Source organism: Mastigoproctus giganteus, chromosome 1 (genome assembly GCF_048544385.1).
Source record: "Mastigoproctus giganteus isolate SK-2022 chromosome 1, ASM4854438v1, whole genome shotgun sequence".
In the NCBI taxonomy this organism is placed as follows: Eukaryota; Metazoa; Arthropoda; class Arachnida; order Uropygi; family Thelyphonidae; genus Mastigoproctus; species Mastigoproctus giganteus.
The window spans coordinates 216,770,578-216,793,803 of NC_143575.1; the positions used below are offsets into that span (position 1 = coordinate 216,770,578).

Below are 23,226 nucleotides of genomic sequence, written 5' to 3' on the forward strand. Positions count from 1 at the left end.
TACACTGATTTCTAATTATGTACATTGATTTCAAATTCAGGGTTAAAAAAAGCAATTTTTTTCATTATAAATTATTATTCTGCTGCTTACTACAAGGTAATGATTCATTTAATGTCATGAGCAGTGTATTATTAATAATAATCTATATTTTTATAGACAGAATAGATAAATGAATCAAGCATTATGTGGGTTGTAATCTGTTCTGTATGATTAAGTCATTTCTTTCTAGTGTTCATTTATGCAAAGCATTCTTTTTACTGTTCTTTGTTTTCTTTGCTGAAGATTTTTTGTAGTCTCTTTTGCCATATGTTGAATCTTCATTATAGACTAACTTATACATACCTTTTTGGTTCTCTTATGCTAAGAAAGTCAAGAAGGAATTTTGGTTTATACCTTGAACAGCACCTCTTTTATTGTATAAAAGGATAGTGACTTCTAGAATAGCACCCCTTTAATGTCTTCCATTTAGTATTTGATAGGTCAGAACCTATAATGCTGTTTTGTGCATTGTAGGGAAGAAAGTTCTGATCTGACCTCTTCTCTGATAAGATAACAATATCATAAAAAAAAAGCTGTCAATTGGCACATTGCTAAAAATAAAAAGAAGTAATACTTCTTTTCATTATGTACTTCTCACTAGGGAAGTACATAATGAATACATGAGTGCATGAATATATGAAGTAATGTAATATCGAGGTAACTTGTGATTGTCAAATATTCTCCATGTGAGAGACTAAATCCATTATTATAGAAAATGCAAATTTGATTTCTAAGCTTAGTAAAAAAAAAATGCAAATTTTTAGTTATTAATTAAAATAATACCATGTTTGCTATTGTATAAGTTTTTACAAAATAAATATTTTTATTATAGGCAACTGTGTTTCATTAAGCTCAACTGGAAAATGTTTCGATGGAAAAGAGATAGAGATAAAGAAAAAGAAGAAAAGAAAAAGAGAGAAAGAGAGAAGAGGGACCAAAGAAATGAGAGAGAAAATAAGCTTACTCAAGATGACTTAAAGCGTTTAGATGAGGTGAGGTTAAGTTTTACAGTCCATTCCAAAGTGAATAGAAATTCTGGTGATGGTAATAAAGAAGAGGAATTGTCAGAGAAAAGAAGCAACAGCAGTGATTATAGCCTTAGTTCTGCAGCAGTTTCAGCTGACTCAAGTCCATCCGGAGGAAGTGTAACCAATTTAGATCGTATTGAAATGGGAAGCCCCACAAAGAGGCCTCCACCTGTTCCTAAAAAACCTCAGCTTAAAACAAGACCAAGTTTAGGACAGACTGTAACTACAGTGACCACTCCATCTCCCCAGGGAAGTGCATATTCAATGGCATCACCACAGGGGGGTACAAGTTTAACAAGTGAGATGATAGCATTTATGGAACAAATGAATCAAAGTCCTTCTTTGCAGAATTCATCAGTCCGAACTGTAACTCCCAGTCCAAGTAAAGCAAGCATTGCTTCAACATCATCCTTTCAGCTCCCACCTGGAGAACAAGGTGGCCATGGAATACGCTGGAAATCTTATTCTTTAGATTTAAGACTTCCTCCTATAGTTTTATTGAAGCCTCCTCAAATTCGTGTTTTTACTATTAAACGTCAGCCAACTGGTGACTTCGGCTTTTCTCTTAGGAGAGCTGCTGTTGTTGATCGTGCTTCATTAGAAGGTAATGAGAACAGACATACAATTATCTTTGCTGAACCTAGTGCTATTGGGAAAGCCAACGAAACTGGCTTATTACCAGGTGACAGATTATTGGAAGTAAATGGGGTAAGTGTAGAAAATAAATCAAGGGAAGAAATTATAGACCTCATTAAATCATCTGGAGATAGTGTGTTGCTGAAGGTCCAACAAGTGCCAGAACTCAGGGAACTTGCTCTCAGAAGTGAAGTGGATAAAAATGAAGATGAAACCGATCATGATTCGCATATTAAGAATTTGTCGAGGAGTGGTAGTTATAGATTTAAAAAAACAGTAAGTTGTTTTTCCATTTTTAACATGCAGTAAAGTTTATTTTCCAAATTAAATACTGAACTTTCATTGATTCAGTTTTACTAAAAGTTGTGTGATCTTATGTTAGTAGTTTTTTTTTTTTTTTGGAATTTTTTTTTTTGTTGACGTCTTATATTTTATTAGTTATAAATAAAAAAAAAAAAAAAATTTCTGTTTATAATCTGGCACAACCACATGGTCAGAGGAGTTCACAAGATAACAGAGAATACAAGAAACAGCACTGTATTTAGCAGTCGTGGGCTTGAACCCCCAATCACTCAAGACTCATGCACTCTCGTGCCTGACCACTCTGCTACAGTGGCCTTCAAAAAAGCTTCTGTTATTAACAGTAGAAGAAGCCAGTACATCTTAATAACATTGCGACATTTTGATATTAGACTTATGATGTGAAAATGTGCTGATTTTAACACAATTTTGACATCTTATTATTAATATCTCTGATGAAGATTAGAAATAACAATGTCCCTCACATAGAATCCTGGAAGAACCCACTGAAGATTGGTTCATTTGGAGTTCAGCCCATTTAAAATCACCCTATCGTCTTACAGTTATTTGTCCTTTTATCAATTGTAGCAACCAGCCTGCAGTTCTGCTCGTTTTTTTATTTACTGTAGCATATATGCAAGTGTCTATTGTCGTTATGTCCATCCATTCATATGTAATAGAGGGACTCCCAGTAGACAGATTTTCATGAAATTTTATATCTGGGCCTTCCAAAAAGATTTGTTGAGCCATCCCAAATTTTGATTAAAATTGGACGAATAGAAATCTGGCAATTAAGAAATTCATAGATTAAAGGTAGTTTAATGCAGTATTGTTAGCTTTAGATAGTCCATGCATACTTCACATGTAGCTTCTGTTGTTATATATATATATGTGTGTGTGTGTGTGTGTGGTTTATAGAATGAATAGTGTCTGTGAAAATGGAAATCAGAAGTCCACAAGGTGCCAGAACTAAGAGAAGTTTAAAGGATAGTAGAAAGTGGAAGTGAAGTAGTGGTTAAACAGGTGAAAGAATTTTTAACCACTACTTCACTTCCGCTTTCTACTTATCCATTAAACTTCTCTTAGTTCTGGCACCTTGTGGACTTCTTATTTCCATTTTCACAGACACTATTTATTCTACAAACCACACATTATTTATATCCCTTTGCTTCCTCTACTGCTGCACTGTGCTTTTTGGAGCATTAGACATATTATAACTTTTATTTTCCTTTTTTCTGCTTATTTTGCTTCAACTGTTATATATTACTACTATATACACCTAATTCTGTTTTTAAATGATAGATACGTTCCTGAAAAATGCATGTAAAAAAAGACATTGTATTTATGGAAGAAAAGGAGATTGGTTTCGGATCTAAAAAACGACTAAAAATAATTAAAAAAAAAAAAAAAAAACCCACATAAAAATATTCGTTTTAAGCTTATTATTTTATTTCAACAAAATACACATGTAATGAAAATGTATTAAAGTAAATTTGTATGTATATGAAATGAAAAAAATTCTCATGAACAAAAAAAAATCTGTTTTACACATAAGATTTTATTCATTTTCACTTTCTGATAATAAACGGCGCATACTTTTGTGTACGACTGGAATATCACTAGAAATGTTGTGGACATCGTCTTCTTCCTCTATTAATGAAATTCTTTCTGTGATCTCTTGAGCAAAATCAGCACAAGTCTCCTCTGGTGCTGATGTTTCACCGGTTTTACGAACAAATTCAGTTATTAATCGTTGTGTTCGTGTTTTGGTTAGGCCGTTATATAATTCTCTATAAGAGGCTGTCAACAACTTCAGTTCACGTTGAAATTTCCCAGCGCGTTCCTCATTAAGGTCGTGTTTGACAAAATGATTACCTAATTTTCTGGCCAGTTCCAGACCTTTTATTAAATCTGCATTTAGAACAAGATCATTTTCTTCGTTATCACTACGTTCTGTGGGATGAGGAGTCCCAAGGACAACCTCTAATATTTCATCTTCACTTAGGGCTTTGTCGGTTAACAATTCATCAATATCTTCAAACGATAGATCGAATCCCTCTCCACCAATTTTGTGTGCCATTGTAATGATGTTGGGAAATTCGGTCGTATTAGGGATGATGGGATCTTTGCTTTTTACACATTGTGGCAAACCACTTTCCAACACGCATTTAAAGTTGCTGGTTTTAATTCAGTTAACGCTAATCCAACTTGATTGATACAATCCATAATTGAGAATTTCTTCCACACATCAATGACTGTTAGTGTTTCATCATTCAGTTTGTCCAAAACGTGTTGGAATGTTCGTTTTACGTAGTATGTTTTAATTGTCGCAATTATACCTTCATTGGTCTAGCGGTTGTATCAAAGATGTAGTATTAGGTGGCAGAAATAAAATTTGTATGTTTGGGTGTTCCAAGACAGGATGGCCGGGTGCATTGTCAAGAATCAGAAGAACTTTAAATTTGAGACCTTTCAAATTCATATAACGTCTGACTTCTGGGACGAAACATTTGTTGAACCATTCTGTAAATATAGCAGTGATCACCCAGGCCTTCTTGTTTGCCATCCAGTGGACAGGCAGTTTATTGATATCTACACCTTTCATTGAACGTGGGTTTAGGGCTCGATTTATCAGCAGTGGTTTCAATATACGATCTCCTGAAGCGTTGGAGGAAAATAATAAGGTCACACGATTCTTAGCTACCTTAAAACCACCAGCACTTTTCTGCGATTTGGCTACATACATTCTGTTCGGCATTCGTTTCCAGAAGAAACCAGTTTCATCTGCATTCCACACTTGATCAGGAGTGTATCCTCCATCTTCAATAATTTTTGCAAGTTCCTGTGGGAATACTTTAGCAGCCGATTCATCTGCAGATGCAGTTTCACTTTTAATTTTTATATTATGAAAAGCATTCCTTTTAAGAAACCCTGTCATCCAACCTGTACTCAAAGAAAATTCATACTTTCTGTTTAACTGAGATGAAGTGCTTGGCTCCTTTTCTTTAATCTGTCTGTAAATTCTTAGTGCTGTTTGCTTGATGGCATTTCCATCTACTGGTACTCTTTTTTTGTGACTGATCTTCTATCCATATTACCAGGGCCTTTCCCATTTTTTCCTTGACAATATCTCTTGTATATGATGATGAATTAACACTTACTTTTGTTCCAGAACATACCGACTTCCTAATTGCAGCTTCATTTTTCTTAATAGTTCTTACGGTAGCTTCATGTACACCAAAATGCTTTCCTACAGATGTAGCCCCTTGTCCATTTGGAAGACGATCTAAAATTTGAATTTTAAGTTCCAAAGAAATCGCTTTCCTTTTCATTTTGGTAATAGGCAATTTATTCGACATTATATAAGGGCTACCGAAAAATATCTCAGTTATAATTAATAAAAAAAGTATGAAAAATTTGTAAACTTACAATTTATTGACTATCGGCAAAATTAATAAATTTATATGTGCACAAATTTCACTAAAGATTCTTTCACTTTGAAATAGAGCTTACTACTAAATTTCTTCTGAAGATACAATGCACGAATACCGTAGATGTGCACGAAATTCAATAAAAACGTTGATGATTCATAGATACCTAGACGTACACATTGGTAAACAAAAGCACGCGTTTCAAAATGCATACACTAGCTCTTATCCAATCTATTGGTGCGTGTGATATAGAAATGATACTAATATGCCACAAATAAAAAAAATTTTTCTTAGAATTTAGGCAAAAAAAATTCATAGAAATCGTGTTAAATCAAAATGACTCACGTAAAAAGAGAATGAAATATTTATTTTGAATTTGTGTTAAATCGAAATGACTCACGTAAAAAGAGAATGAAATATTTATTTTGAATTTGTGTTAAATCGAAATGACTCACGTAAAAAGAGAATGAAATATTTATTTTGAATTTGTGTTAAATCAAATTCATGTGAAAAAAGTTCATGCAAAAACAGAATTAGCTGTATATATATAATTATACATATATTTGAACATATATTTGAATGGTGCTGCCATCCATAGTTCATTATTCGCCTATATAATCTGGTTGAGATTATTTTGTCAGTAGTGTGGCTTTGCACTGGGGTGCTCGTAGCTGTTTAATTTTTAATATTTGCTGCATCAGGACCACTGCTGTTCAGATCTTCTGCATTGGTGGTTTGATCTGGGGATTGGATGGCGGGCTGATCTTTCGATCGATTCTCCTTTGCGGCGATTTGTCCAGCGATCGAAATGCAGCGATTCCCTGACCATTATTGGCCTTGTGGTCGTCTGCCGAGTGGGGCATAATGGTCAGTCTATTTTTGGTTTATTTTATTGTAGTGGTTAACACCTCTGTTGGTGATATTTCACATAAATTTGGACCTGGTACCCATCAGAGGGGATACCGCTAAATTTCTATTTAATTGGCTTTTAAAATTCAATGAATTATTATTCTTTCATTTAGATTTTCTAAATTATTTTAGAGAGTTTCTACTGCAATATTTTTTACTCTAGTTACCCTTCTCTTCCCCCCCCGGTTTGATTTAAGTTTAATTTTGATTATTTTCGCTCTTGTCTTATCATACTGCTGGCATCATTTTATTTTAACTCTTATTCTTATATATATATATATATATATTCGTTTAATTGTAGATTGTTACCGATTATTGGTGTTTTTCATATAAGTATTAGTGTTCATACAAATTTGTATTCAAGTTAACCTAGTGTGGTTATCTTCATTCCATATGGCCTATACATTTTGAGTTAAGATAAAAAGTATAATGCTAAATGATAATGATTTTTCATAACATTTTACTAATGAAAACATTTTATCTGTAGCAAGATAATTATTAAATCTTAATTTCTGTATAAATTTATATAATAATACTAAATCTTAAAGACTGTACAAATTTATATAATAATATAGCGTATTGCATTACATCACGTGGCCGTCAATCCCCTACTGCATCGGGGGCTTTGAGTGGATTGACAGCCCTTTTCGACGTCATGCCTCATACTTACTCATTTCTGTCTGTACTTATACCAGTTTTGCTATTTTAGTTTATATTTTCGGGTTCATTTTCTTAACTTTTTTTTTAAATTAAATATTATTTATTTTCCTAATTTCTTCTATTTTTAGGTTAATTTTCTTAAATTTTTTAATTAATACTTAATTTTTATTTATTTAAATATTACTAGTTTATTTTTTATCGATCTCTTCAGCAAACTGTGATAGGGTACACAAAGCCCAACGAGTAAGTATTCTATATTGTAATACTACTACTTACATAGTGTTGTACTCCGGTGGAGGCCGTTGAGTAAAAGGGGTTTTTCCCGCCTTCTATTTGTTTTTATGGGTAGCTGTTATTACAGCGCAGTCGCACTAACTAATTACTCTGTGTGCTGATGGCGCATTGGTCTATGTCCCCGATTTTCATGCCAATGCATTTTATGGAGGTTTTAGCATTAGCATTAGTACAGGCATATGATGCAAGAAAGCAAGCTTATTCAGCATCAGCCAAAAAAAAAAAAAAAAAAAAACACACACCACTCCCATTTCACCCCTCCGTTCGTTCGAAATACCTGTCCAGTTGAGCTTTAAATTTGTGTAGGCTATCAACTTCAACAACAAGTGATGGAAGTCGGTTCCACCAACCAACCACCCGCTGGCCAAAGGCAAATTTCCGCACATCTATCCGACATCCGTCCTTCCTCAATTTGAATTTATGCCCTCTGAGGTGATTATTCTGAGCAAGATGAAGAATCCCATTGGCATTGAGCATGCTCAAACCATTCAAAGCCTTATACACCTCTATCAGATCACCTCGCCGGTGCCTAGTCTCCAGACTCTGTAATTTGCAAAACTTAAGCCTTTCTTCATAAGAGCAACCCTTTGTTCCATTCACTAATCTTGTTGCTCTTCTCTGTACCTGTTCCAGCAGCTCTACATCCTTCTTGAAATGAGGCCTCCAGACCTGTATACATTACTCAAGATGTGGCCTAACCATTGCCTTATACAAGGGAATAATCACCTCCTTATCCCTGCTAGAAAAATTCCTGTATATCATTGACAAGACACCATGAGCTACTCTTGCAGCTCGTCTGCACTGCTCAGAGAACTTCATATCTGCCTGCACAATTACCCCCAGGTCCTTTTCATTCTCCACCACTGTCAGTTTAGTACCGCAGAGTTGATACGTTGCTCTGGGGTTACTGTTTCCCATATGTAGTACTTTACATTTGTCAATGTTAAACTTCATTTGCCACCTCTCAGCCCATCTGTTCAACCTTTCCAGATCCTGTTGCAGCAGCATAGTGTCAGTAGTGTCCTTAACAACCCTGCGAACCTTTGTATCATCTGCAAACTTGGACATTAAACTTGATATCCCATCATCAATATCATTCATAAACACTGAAAACAACAACTGACCCAACACTGAACCCTGAGGAACTCCACTAATAACATTAGTCCACGTTGAGCAGTGTCCATTGATTACTACTCTCTGTCTTCTGCCACTCAACCGTCCCCTTATCCATAGCAGCATTTGCCTCCAATGCCATGCTCCAATTTGTGCAGCAGTCTTCCATGTGCAACAGTATCAAAAGCCTTTCTAAGATCCAAGTATATAATATCAAAGTTATTCCCTGCATCCAGTTCTTTTGTGACTACATCGTAGTATCCAATCAAATTGGTCAGGCAAGACCTGCCCTTAACAAAACCATGCTGCGTCTGAGCTATAACTGAATTCTTGTCTAGATGATCTTGCAGTGCTTCTTTAACCAGTGCCTCCATTAATTTACCTGGAACAGAAGTTAAACTAACAGGTCTATAATTACTTGTGTCAGCCTTTGTGAATTGGGGTTACATTTGCACATCTCCAGTCTATGGGTACCTCCCCTGAGTCCAAAGAAGCTCTCATAATTATGGCTAGGGGTTTGCTTACTTCCTTTGCTGCCTCCTTTAATATAACTGGATAGATCCAATCCACCCCAGGTGCCTTTTTTATGTTTATCCTCAACAATCTCTCCTCCACTTTCCTCTCAGTTATCACAAAATCATCCAGCTCACTGCCAATGTTTACTTTATCTACATCATTCTCCTTCCTGAATAACCCCTCAAGCGTGAATGTAGATGCAAAATACTCGTTTAGATTGTTAGCCACCTGAGCAGGATCCTCAACTGTTGAACCATCAATATCCAGTGGACCAATCTGATTCATCCCTTTCCTTCTTGAGTTTAAATATGTAAAGAACTCTTTTCTGTTTTTCTTTGCATCCTTTGCCAAGGATTTTTCGTAGTCTGCCTTTGCCTGCCTAATCTCCTTTGTGACTTGGTTACAGACCAACTTATATCTATCATAGGCTTCCATGTCACCCATTAATTTGTATGTATCCCATGCATTTTTCTTCTCTGCCACATGTCTCATTAGTTCATCTGACAACCATTTAGGCCTAAACCTTGAACAATATTTCTTAGTTGGTATGTAAAGCCTGGTAGCCTCCAAGATTAGTTCCTTGAATGCTTCCCATTTTGAGTTTGCTGTTGGTAACATCATCAGTTGGTCCCACTGTATAGAATTTAAATACTGTCTCAGACCATCGTAGTAGCCTTTACGAAAACAAAAACCCTTCCCTTTACCTCAGATGGTAGTTACCTCCTTGAGTAAATCCCACTTCAACACACTGTGATCACTGCCACCTAGTGGTTCATTTATCTGCAGATTCTTAATGCATGAAGAATCACTACTGATAATTAGATCAAGAGTATTGCTCCCTCTTGTTGCCTCACGAACATGCTGATGTAGAAAACAATCATCCAATAAATCCACAAAAGCCTTGCTAGTGTGCGAGTGACCAAACCACAAATTCCAGTCAATATCTGGGAAATTAAAATCCCCCATTATAAGACTCTCTGATTTACTGGCCCATTCTATTTCCCTGTACAATATCTTATTATACTCATCAGTCATTAGGCCTATAGGACACTCCTACTCTCAATTTTGATTTCCCTATGCTTATGTCACACCAAACTGAGTCGACACTGCCCTGTCCATCGATGTCGACTGGCTTCACTTCCTTGAACTTTATGTGTTTCTTAACTAATAGCATAACCCCTCCTCCCCTCCTGTCCTGTCTATCCTTTCTATACACATTGTATTCCCCAAATTCCAGTTCCGCATTACTTATATCTGTGTGACACCACGTCTCTGATATCCCAACAATATCTGCCTTTGATGTTTTGAGCAATACCTCAAATTCATCAAATTTATTTACCAAACTCCTAGCATTGGTGTACACGCAGGTATACATGCACCTGTTTCTATTCTTAGCTACCCTAACACAACCCATGTGTTTACTTGTACCGCAATGACTCCCAGCAGTCTCTGAAATATCCTGCATCTTGTTTTTCAGGCTTCTGCTCATTTCAATAGAAGCAGTGCAAGAATCACTTCCACCTCTGCCAGTGGCTACTGTTAATCTATTAGTCCTTGTATCCCCCCCCCAACTAGCAGTTTTCCGACCCACCTAACACTGCCTCGACAGCATCAGCAAAAATTCTTGCACCCTTTCTATTTAAGTGTATCCCATCCCTGTAGAAGCAATCTCTCCTGTTAACAAGTACAGTCCAGGCTGAAAAAAATTCTACCCCTTGAGCCTTGCACGATCCCTCCAGGGCCGAATTGATCGACAAGGCTCTCATCATGTACTCCCTCCTATCGTGTCTGGGCAGAATTGCAGACACTTTCAAATTCAACCCTAATTCAAGGCTTTCTTTCAACAGTGACCTGTACTTGCTAAGTAATTCCGCCGGTCTCCTACTCTTAATATCATTAGTGCCAACATGTACAACTATATCACCTTTTGTGCCCTTAAAAGATGATATCCGCTCTACAACGTCATCAACCTTTGCCCCTGGCAGACATGAATTTTTAACAACCTATATAAAGTTTAAAAATTCATCCATCCAACAACAAACCTCCACAGAATGCATTGGCATGAAAATCGGGGATATAGACCAATGCGCCATCAGCACACTGAGTAATTAGTTAGTGCGACTGCGTTGTAATAATAGCTACCCATAAAAACAAATAGAAGGCGGGAAAACCCCCTTTTTACTCAACGGCCTCCACCGGAGTACAACACTATGTAAGTAGTAGTATTACAATATAAAATATTTACTCGTTGGGCTTTGTGTACCCTATCACAGTTTGCTGAAGAGATTGATAAAAAATAAACTAGTAATATTTAAATAAATAAAAATTAAATATTAATTAAAATTTAAGAAAATTAACCTAAAAATAGAAGAAATTAGGAAAATAAATAATATTTAATTAAAAAAAAAAATTTAAGAAAATGAACCCGAAAATATAAACTAAAATAGCAAAACTGGTATACGTACAGACAGAAACGAGTAAGTATGAGGCATTATGTCGAAAAGGGCTGTCAATCCACTCAAAGCCCCCGATGAAGTAGGGGATTGACAGCCACGTGGTGTAATGCAATACGTTATATTATTATATAAATTTGTACAGTCTTTAAGATTTTGTATTATTATATAAATTTATACATAAATTAAGATTTAATAATTATCTTGCTACAGATAAAATGTTTTCATTAGTCAAATGTTATGAAAAATCATTATCATTTAGCATTATACTTTTTATCTTAACTCAAAATGTATAGGCCATATGGAATGAAGATAACCAAACTAGGTTAACTTGATTACAAATTTGTATGAACACTAATATTTATATGGAAAAACAACAATAATCGGTAACGATCTACAATTAAACGAATATATACTGGCGCGTATAATGTACAATTGGCCTATGGCAAAAATACAATGGCATTAACGCAGCACAGAAGAACTCACAAATCTAAAAGAATACATACATCTAAACGTAGATCGCCAATATGGCTGCCGTTGTGAACAGACGTGTGTTTTATCGCTCTGCGAAATGTCAGTTTAAAAAATGTGTTTTACTTCCGTCAGTGCCATGAAATGTATCCTCACTTGAAGACAAACTATACTGGATTCCACTGGTGAGAAACTTTTGCCTATATATTGGGAATTTGGTCAGGTTGAAGCATTATTTATCTGTATCCTTTGTTGCCAGACCGCATGGTCACCATGTCGCTGACAACAGGGCTATAGAGAGGCTGCCGATATAACATGGCGGCCGCGTTTCCACCTGACACCTTGACTGGGGAGGTGCTCCAACTAGTGCAAACTGAGCAGTTGTTGTGCTCTATCAATCTGTGCCTTTACTGAATAATATCACCAAAGAAATATGAATTTAATGTGTCCCCCCCCCACCATAAACTCTCCATGGAGAGAGAGAGAGAAGCTATCTTCGCACGTGTGCTTCTACCAGAAACCTGAATGCCGTGAACGTCTTCGCCGGTACTAGATATCCTGCTGGGAAAGTAGTCCCGTCCTTTTAGGAGAATTTATATATCCGGCGTCCCCCCACCGCTCCAAGTGCTGTGGGGAGATCCAAAACTTCCACGTCCACTGTGTGCCTTCAAATACACTCACGAACTTGTGGTTGGCATCAATCGCCATCATTTTTAACAAACCATCTAACCCCAACATTGTGAACCCGATTAACCGAACAGTCCCGGTAATCCGGAATCCACGGATATGGAGGGGAAAGACAAGCACAAACATTCCCTGACAGAGACACAAAATGATGATCCCATCATTATTGATCAACTGGAGGATATAGAGGACACCCGACCTGGGACCCCCCCAACCAAGCGGAAAACCCGCAAGCGATTGGTTCCCGAACCGGAACGCGAAACACGATCTCGGGTTGAAACAAAGGAACAGCCAGAAGCCAATGCGTCGCAAAAAGAAAGAAATGATGAAAAACAACAAGAACTATGTCTGGACCATACCATACCAGAAGGCTCCGTATACGAGAAAACTCTTTCTGAAAACGGCCCTCGAAGCCATTTTTAAGGAGAATCCCAGTAGGATATCGTCTGGCCTGAGATCACAGATTGTCACCATCTTTCACAAGATGGAGACAATCCTGCATGACACACATGTTGAAAACGAGAGAGCCATCACACGGCTACATGCCTACATCGAATGCGGGGCAAGACAAGGACCCCAACGGAAACGTAACAGACAACAACGCACCAGAAGAGGAAGACGCTCCTACCAACACCAAACCTGGTGATACTTAGACCGAAACAAACAGGAAAAATTCCCACAAGCGAAGACCTCAAAGCAAAAGTAATAAATAACATGAAGGAGGACCTGAAGCTAACACGAATAAAAGGGATGAGAAAGATGAGAGACGTAGGACTGGTAATAGAGACAGAGACGCAAGAAATCCAGAGCATCATTGAAAACCCCAAGATTGACGCCCTTGGATTAACAGCCCAGCCGCCCAAAAGGAAGGGACCAAATATATTAATTTATGATGTTAGCCCAGAAATTACAGCCACCCAGATAGCTGAAGAACTTTACCACAGAAACCTCCAACGCGAGATCCCGGACAAGCAGCCGCAAGAAGTGATAACACCAAAGTTCCACATAGAGGCGAGAGGAGGCTTAAAAAACAGCTGGAGTGTGGAACTAATCTCGGAAGCGTGGCAAGTCCTAAAGGACCGGACAAGGGTCTACATAGAATGGGGAAGCTATCGTTTTCGTGAGTGAGTGGCAGTACCGAAATGCTTTAGATGCTGTAAGTTCGGCCACTCCAGCCACGTCTGTTCCCAGACAGTCCCAACATGCGGACATTGCACTGAAAAGGGCCACGAATATAAAGAATGCCCACACAAAGACAAGGAAGCCACATGCGCAAATTGTAAAACAATGAAACTCGAATATACACACTCAATCAGGGATCCTAACTGCCCAATCTATATAAAAGCCAAGAGCACCTACCAAAACAGAATCGATTATGGGTACAAAAATTAAGAAATATAACACAACCATGATCAAAATAATACAAACAAATGCCCAGCGAGCAAAAGCGGTGGCTGACCAGATTCGGGTCAAGGCCAATGAAGAGAACATAGACGTTATTATATTACAGGAGCCGTATGTCCATGCAAGGCGGGTGGCGGGCTACCCATTACAATATAAAGTGATCCACACAGAAGAAGACACCCCGTGGGCGGCGGTATTGGTCAGAAACAAGAATATTACCGCAACAAGAATAACGCAACTATGCACGGCTTGGGCAGCCTGTGCCCAACTCATCACAGCACTGGGTTCCCTCTACGTGGTGGCTCTATACAGTAGACCGGGACAAGAAATAGAGATCGCCATCAACTACCTACGCTACCTACAGAACATCCTGCCAAACGAAAGAATCATAATAGGCGCGGATGTAAACTGCCGCTCCCCGCTATGGTATAGCGCTACAGATGATAGAAAAGGGACAGTAAACGGACAGCAGCTTGAGAATTACCTGACAGGATCACAGTTAGCGGTCCTGAACCAGCCACACCAGTTACCGACATTCTGTAACACCCTCTGGGAGGCCACAATCGACATATCCTTAGCCACTAGGAACCTGGCGAACCACGTGGCCGACTGGAGGGTGGAGGAAGCCTGGACCACCTCGGATCACCGAGTTATAACTTGCACAATAACAAGAACAATGACAAGAGCAATAACAATCAACCAACGATGCCATAGATATGCAGTTGCCAAAGCGGACTGGCCGCTCTTCAAAGAACTACTGACCACAGCGATCAACAGTAACCCACTAACCCTGAACCCATTGAACAGCCCGGACGACCTGCAGAAAGTTACTACGGAACTGATGACAACTATCAGTAACCAAGCAATAAGAAAAAAACACCCCCAACTGGCGGCAGTACCCTGGTGGACTCGAGAAATTGCCATGCTCCGGCGGCAAACGATAAAAGCAAGGAAGGACTTTCAGAGGGCCCGCAGATCATGGCCTGCAAACGAAGTCGAAGTCCTGAGACAACAATATAGGGAGATAAGAAACTGCTATACTGATGCCATTAAGAAGAGCAAAAGACGCTCTTGGGAGCTCTTAGTATCCACAGAAGAAAACACTAACCCCTGGGGCCTAGTCTACAAGATAACCACCAACAAAATGCCCAGAGGGGAGGTGAATGCCACCACCAGGACCCGGCAGGGAAACCTTACCACGACCTGGGAGCAGTCGATGGACAATATACTGGACACAATCTACCAGAAACCAGCGATGCCGATACTAACAGCACAGAGCGAAATATGCGAGAGCAATGCCAGTTACACCAATCAGGCAATGGAGCCCCCCTTTACCAATGATGAGCTCAGCGTGGCAGCTAGTCGAGTAAGAAGCAAGAAATGCCCAGGTCTCGACATGATTGAGCCTGAAATCTTAAAGAAAACTGTTGAATACGCACTGTACCTATTGCTCACCCTATACAACAGATGCCTGTAAGCCGGCCACTTTCCAAAGGCATGGAAAACGGCCAACTTAAAACTAATTCCAAAAAAACCCCAAAAAAACCCAGAAAGCCCAGATGCATATCGACCCATCGCACTGCTCTCGGTGGTAAGTAAAGTATTCGAAAGACTACTTCACAGAAGAATAATTGCTCACTACGGAAAAGCTGGACTCCATGCCACGAATCAGTATGGCTTCAAGCCAGGGACCTCGACAGTGGACGCACTGGGAAACCTACTCAGGACGGTACAAGAATGTAGAAACAAGTACCTGCTTCTCATCTCGGTTGACTTTGCTGGGGCGTTTGACTCACTTTGGTGGCCAAGCGTCCTGGCGAGGTTGAGGGAGGCACGGGTGCCAACAAACCTATTCAAGGTCATAGAAAACTATTTATCACATAGAAGAGTGGAGATCAATGTAGAATACCATAAGGTCACAAGAGAAGTACACAGAGGCTGTCTGCAGGGGTCGGTGCTGGGACCACTCCTGTGGAATATGGTGTTAGATGAGTTCTTAGTGATGGATCTGGGACCCGTCAGGACACAAGCATTCGCTGATGACCTGATATTGACCGTGGGAGCGGATTCCCGGGCCCAGTTGGAAACCCACGCAAACCAAGCACTGCAGCAACTCCAGCAATGGGCCACAAAACACCAGCTAACAATTTCACCCACAAAGACCTCTTCAATCCTGCTTAAAGGAACCCTGCAATTGCGACGACCACCGCAAATAAAAATTGACAATGTCACCATTAAGTTTGTAAACCAACTTAAGTACCTAGGCGTGGTACTGGACAACAACCTCTCGTTCCAGCTGCACCTAAAGTACATAAGAAAAAAAAATCAGGAGCTATTCTGCACTGGTAGCCAGAGTTACTAGGAAAGATTGGAGACTCAAAAAAAGAGCCCTGACGCTATATTACAGGACAACGTTTCTCCCAGCAATTACTTACGCCTCAGCAATTTGGTTCCCAAAAACTGCACTGGCAGTGAATAGAAGAATTCTGGACATGATCCAAAGGACCATACTCTTAACTACGACGCGTGCGTGTAGTACGGTGAGTACTCCAGCACTACAGGTACTCGCTGGAGCGCTTCCTTTGGACCTGGAGGTCGTTCGCACAGGTCTGCTATATTTGCTATCCAGGGGAGTGGCGGCCACACATCTGGACTACACAACTGACCCAGCGAACAACCTAAAAACGGAAAAAACTAGATTACAGAACCACCTGCTAAAATTATGGCAGAGAAGATGGACGGAGACCACCAAGGGTGAGATAACCAGAAGATATCTACCTGACCTCCAGAAAATCTACCCAAAACAGCCGACCTGGTACTTCCCAGGGTACCATTTGACATCTCTAATAACAGGACACGGACCCTACAATGAGAAGCTGCACGGATTCGGAGGACCCAAACTGTATGTGCGGGAAGACAGAAAGCTGGAATCACATAGTGTATGAGTGCCCACAATATGAAGACCTCAGAGGGGTACTTATAACAAAAATAAGATACCTACCAAAAGGATTGGAATCCCATTTCATAAATACTGAGGATGAATATAGAGCATTATCCCAGTTCGCACAAGACCTCTTCATCAGGAGAAGGACATTAATCACCATCTACAATGACTGACATCAAGTACCACTATTGAGACACCAGCCAGCACAATGTAAAGGCTGCAACTAAAGATGAGGGGCACAAGGACGGAGCTTGCCCCATGAGTAAAGAAACTTGAAACAATAGCTGCCAATAGCCATATGGCGATCTGAAGAGGGCACTCTAGCCCCCTTCACCTTTAAACCTACTTCCTTGGGGGGAGGGGGGGGGACATTTTCGTCCTCCTCTCCTCTCCACCCTATATCTTCTACTCTGGTGGGACATGGGCATGTCCCACTGAAAACTGGGGCTACCTACTCTATTGGCCCCATATTTCTGTATTTCTCCCCCCAGCCTTCTGCCCCCCCCTCTCTATCTATACGCTAGCGAAAGCCCTACCCAAAAACTTAACATATCTAAATTACCTTACGCCCATAACTTGGCCTAGCAAAACTAAGCGATTCTACCCCTACGTCGACGCGTTTCTGTCTTTTTTTTTTTTTTTTTTTTTAAGGTCCTAGCCGCCGAAATCTCAGGAAATTAAGTGGCAGGACCTGCCAGAGTGAAACAGACTACTGGGTTCCTGGTCTGCCTCCACGGGGCGTAAGTGGGGCAACGTTGGGCCTCAGTAGGGGCCCAGCGGCTAAATGACCAGATGAACAACGGTACAAGGCATCACACATATACAAAGTCCATACACTTTTAAATCTCTGGCTTTTCCAGTCAACTGGTTCACCCACAATGTAAACTACGCGGAGATGGGGGGAACCCCTTGTGCCGCTTGACCCTAAACACACTTACACTTACACATTTACTTACATCTAAACGTAATAACCACATTTTTTATATATATATATATATATATATATATACAGGGTGTTTCAGTTAAACGTTTCAGAACTTCAAAGAGGGGTAGGGTACATCCTGACAACTCTAAATCATATAGCAATGTGGGGTTGGAAATGCTTTCCTGAAGTGGTGTTGTACACAGAAGCACCATAAAAAGAAAAGAGACCGTAAGTGAGAAATCGTTTTAATAATACATGAAAAGAAGCAAAAGGTACATGGATTAAAGTAAGTGTTCGAAGTTTCTTCAACCTCGTATTGCTTTCGCACAGTGGTACCTTGGAAAATGTGCTACAAATCCCCTTTTTCCTGCTGAAGTGTTGTTTTCCGATGAGGCATCCTTCACAAGGGAAGGAATTTTCAACATGCATAACGACCATATCTGGGCGGTCGAGAACCCGCATGCAATACGACGTCGTGCAGCACAGATTCGATTTTCGGTCAATGTATGGGCCGGTATTATGGGAGATCACCTCATCGGACCTTACCTGTTACCGTGTCGTCTAACCGGACCTATCTACTTGATCTTTCTGCAGCAAGTATTGCCACAACTTCTGAGAGATGATCAGATTTCTGCATCGACGCAACAGACAATGTGGTTCCAACACGATGGAGCCCCTGCCCATTATAGTGGAGATGTTCGTAACTACCTGGATGTCACATTTGGTCAACAGTGGATCGGACGTGGTGGTCCCGTGCGTTGGCCTGCTCGGTAACCCGACCTCTCATGTCTTGATTTTTATTTCTGGGGTCATATGAAATCGCTAGTTTATGACACCCCTGTTGACAATGCTGAGGAGCTGGTTGCAAGAATCGCAGTAGCTGCCTAAGAAATTCGAAATTCGCCTGGAGTATTCCAGAATGTTCGGATGTCCATGCGTCGGAGATGTGAGGCGTGCATTGTAGCCCGTGGAAGAAACTTCGAACACTTACTTTAATCCATGTACCTTTTGCTTCTTTTCATGTATTATTAAAACGATTTCTCACTTACGGTCTCTTTTCTTTTTATGGTGCTTCTGTGTACAACACCGCTTCAGGAAAGCATTTCCGACCCCACATTGCTATATGATTTCGAGTTGTCAGGATGTACCCTACCCCTCTTAGAAGTTCTGAAACGTTTAACTGAAACACCCTGTATATATATAGAGAGAGAGAGAGAGAGAGAGAGAGAGAGAGAAGAAACTTAAAAAAATATATAGTATGTAGGAGGAGAGTAATAAACTATAATAAATTAGAAAACAGGCCTTGTGTGTCGGGTGGCATTATATCATCAAAGTTTCTTGCGACGACCAACTAACTGGTTAAAATAAATTTATTTAAATAAAAATATGTACATAAGATGAAACAGAAACAAAATAAGATAAAAGAGTTAAAATATATATAATAAAAGTGTTAAAATACATAGTAGCTTTTGAAGCAAAATGGCTCTTCATCAGCTAGTCTGTAAATGGTGTACTTCAGTATATATTGATGGTTACAATAGCACAATTCAGCTGGGCATGATCATGTATCACTAGTCTGCTGTCTGTAAAGCAGAATTACGTACACGTGATGATCGCCAGCCCTCATCGCACTGCAATATAGTACATTCTATAATAGGGTGTAAGTGTAGTCCCCTCGTCTGATTCATAGTACTATTATTGGTGGCTATATGTAGTGCTTCAAGCCATGAGCGCTGGCGGTAATCATGTGAATAGTCGTTGATTTCAATATCCCGTTGGGAATCAAGATTGTGCTGCTCAACCCAATAATGTTCGGTGACTGCGGAGCGTTCAAAATTAGCGGTTCACAGAGCCACCTCATGCTCAGAAACCCAATCTTTCAATCTTCTACCAGACTCACCTTCATAACACCACCCACAATCCGGACACGTAATATGGTATACGGAACCACTCTGTAGGAAAGGAGGAACAGGTGTTTTCACCTTAGAAATAATAGATTGTAATTTCCTCCCTGGACATTGCACACATCGTATATGATGGAGACGCAAAATCCTAGTAAGCTGTTCCGACATGCCTGGATAATAGGGGATGTAGGTGGTAGAGATAAATGGACTGACGCGAGGTGGGTTAGATTTCGTAACAAATTTGTGAGCCTGAAGCTCACATCTATCTAGAACATGAGGTGGATAGCCACAATTTGAAAGCTCCTCCCTAATTTTAGAAATCTCCAATTGCCTGTCATGAATCGAGCTAGTGTGTCCAAGCATGGGAGAATAAAGTACGAGCAGTGCTACGTAAATGACCAGGGTCGTGCGCAGAGCCATAAGTGGTAAATTGGCCTGCGCACATTGGCTTCCTAAATACGGAAGTTACTAAACGCGAATCCACGCATTGGACTAACACATCCAAAAAAGGAAGGGTATTATCAACCTCTAGTTCAATTGTAAACTGAATGATGGGCGACAGGGAATTGAGATATTGCAGCAGCCCAGATTCTGATTCCCAGGGTACAATTGCAAAATCAGGAAAGTTCAGGAAAATCTGACTTGAGTTCCTCCATGGCAATATTGGCCATGATAGAACTAACAACCCATAGCTGTGTCCTGTTTGGCGGAACAGAGAGTCATTGAATGTGATCACGCCCCCTGTTAAACACAGATTGAGAGCAGTACAAATATCATCTGTAAAGAGAGAGGTTCTATCTCCCAATGTGGTATCCCTGCTCAAAAGACGTGTCATGCAGGCAATAGCCTGTTGTACAGGAACATTATTGGGTTGAGTAGCACAATCTTGATACCCAAAGGGATATTGAAATCGTCGACTGTACATGTGATTATCGCGAGCGCTCATGGCTTGAAGCACTGCACATAGCCCCCCATAATAGTACTATGAATCGGACGAGGGGAGTACACTTACACCCTATTATAGAATGTACTATATTGCAGTGCGATGAGCGTTGGCGATCATCATGTGTACGTAATTCTGCCGTAACGACACCAGACTCGTGATACATGATCATGCTCAGCTGACTTGTGCTATTGTAACCATCAATATATACTGAAGTACACCATTCACAGACTAGCTGATGAAGAGGCACTTCGCTTCGAAAACTACTATGTATTTTAATGCTTTTATTATATATATTTTAACTCTTTTATCTTATCGTAATTTTACAGTTTTATCTTATGTATATATCATTTTTATTTTAATAAATTTATTTTAACCAGTTAGTCAGTCGTCGCAAGAAACTTTGATGATATAATGCAACCTGACGCACAAGGCCTGTTTTCTAATGTTCGTTTAATGCATGGCCTGTACGTGTGTGGTGTTACTGTCAGTTTGCAGAAATTGTTTATGGTGGAAGCCTGTAATAGGCAACGTTTATGCATGCACATGGGTGTAAAGCCCATCGTATTATTCTCAGGGGTTTTAGATTCAAGGAACCATTCTCCTGTGACCGCATGAGGTGTGCTTTGGCTTTGGTTTGAAAACGTTGGGAATCTGGATTGGTAGTGTTCGTCAGGAATTGAAAAGGATCATCATGAACAAATCCAGGCTCATGCAAGAATTAAGAGGTTTGGTCCCTTCCCCTATATTTTCTACAGTGGTTCATGTTTTGTTTTCCCAAGTCATGCGTGTGACTGAAACGTATTGTGTACATCAGTAGAATAAATTTAACGCTTTATTATGAGAAGCATATACTGCTAGGAACACACATATGAGAGATAACTCGCAGTTTGTTTTGAACTTCAGTAGGAAACAATTATCTAAGGAGCAACATGATCTCTTGACCCTCAGCATGAAGTTTGCGGTCCTTCCTTGTAAACCTCCCATTACACATTTGGCTATGGGTGTGGAAGAATCTCTCGACAAGCTACCTGAAGAGACTGCTAACGTAATTCGCTTTGAAACAGCTTCGATTTTGTAGCACATTCGGACTATTATTAATAACCTCAGATGATGTCAACGGGAAGCTCTTTCTTCTTTGTGCAAAGATGGCACTGTTGTAGTTTTGTCTGCAGATAAGGGGCAGCGCACTGTTGTAGTAGTGGCATGTGATGCAAGAAAGCAAATGTATGAGCTTATGCAGCATCAGCCAAAAAAAAAAAAAAAAAAAATCACACCATTCCCTTCAAATGCCTGTCCAGTTCCTCCTTAAATTTATTCAACCTATCAACTTCCACGTCAGATGGAAGTTTGTTCCAGCAATTAACCACCTGCTGGCTAAAGGCAAATTTCAGCACATCTATTCTACATCTGTCTTTTCTTAATTTGAATTTATGCTCCCTTAGAGGCCTCCGTAGCCGAGTGGGCAGAAGCTGGAGTGCAGTAGCACACGCTCTTTGAGTAGACCGGGGTTCAAGCCCCTGACTGCTGAATATGGTCGATCTGCCAACCTGCACTGGACAAGCGTGGCAGATTATGGTCCATTTCCCTCAGCATGAATTGTTGAGGAGGCTTCCACCCTGCAGTGGGTTGATAATGGCTGCACTTTACTTTTTTTACTTTTACTTTTAGGTTCGTAATCTGAACAAGTGGAAGGATCCCATCAGAATTCAGCGTGCTCAGCCCATTCAAGGCCTTATATACCTCAATCAGATCAACGCGCAGGTGCCTAGTCTCCAGCTGCTGCAATTTGCAGAACTTAAGCCTCTTGGTAAGAGGATCCCTTCATTCCCCTCACCAATCTTGTTGTTCTTCTCAGTACACGCTCAAGTAAATCTACATCCTTCCTAAAATGAGGCCTCCAGACCTGTACGCAGTACTCAAGGCGTGGCCTGACCATTGCCTTATACAGAGGGATAATTACCTCCTTTTCCCTGCTAGCAAAATTCCTATATATCATTGACAAAAACCCCATGACCTGCCCTGGCAGCCTGTCTGCATTGCTCAGAAAACTTCATATCTGCCTGCACAATTACTCCCAGGTCTTTTTCATTTTCTACCACCTTAAGTGTAGTACCACACAGTTGGTACGTTTCTCTGGGGTTACTTCTACCCATATGTAGTACTTTGCATTTGTCAAGTTTAAACTTCAGTTGCCACTTCTTAGCCCATATGCCCAAATTATCTAGATCCTGTTGCAGTAGCACACTGCCATTACTGTCATTAACAACCCTGCCAACCTTTGTATCATCTGCAAACTTCGACATTAAGCCTCATGTACCTTCATCAATATCATTGATAAATATACAAATATACAAATATAGATAAATATACAAGACAAGTCGGGGTATATTCGTAAAGCCCTTGCTCTATTACAGGATCGGGAGGTTTATGAAACTATGCAAGACTCCCCTGTGAAATGTTGGAGAAGTTGGAATCTAAAGTTAATAAACTTGTGCATTCTTGGTTTTTAGCTAATAAGATTACCAAGAACGTCCGCTGGAAGCTTCATGCGACAGGTTGTCGACTCCTG

General features: G+C 39.9%; 1 protein-coding gene across 1 annotated transcript in view; it reads left to right on the forward strand.

The window, feature by feature from the left end:
- The window catches only part of Mhcl (Myosin heavy chain-like), a 938,273-nt gene that overhangs the window by 5,372 nt on the left and 909,675 nt on the right, over positions 1-23,226 (forward strand). The window contains exon 2 of the mRNA XM_090376088.1: positions 872-1,979. Within this exon, the coding sequence (XP_090232214.1) occupies positions 903-1,979 (1,077 nt within the window). The 5' untranslated portion in view covers positions 872-902. The remainder of the gene's footprint in view (positions 1-871; positions 1,980-23,226) is intronic.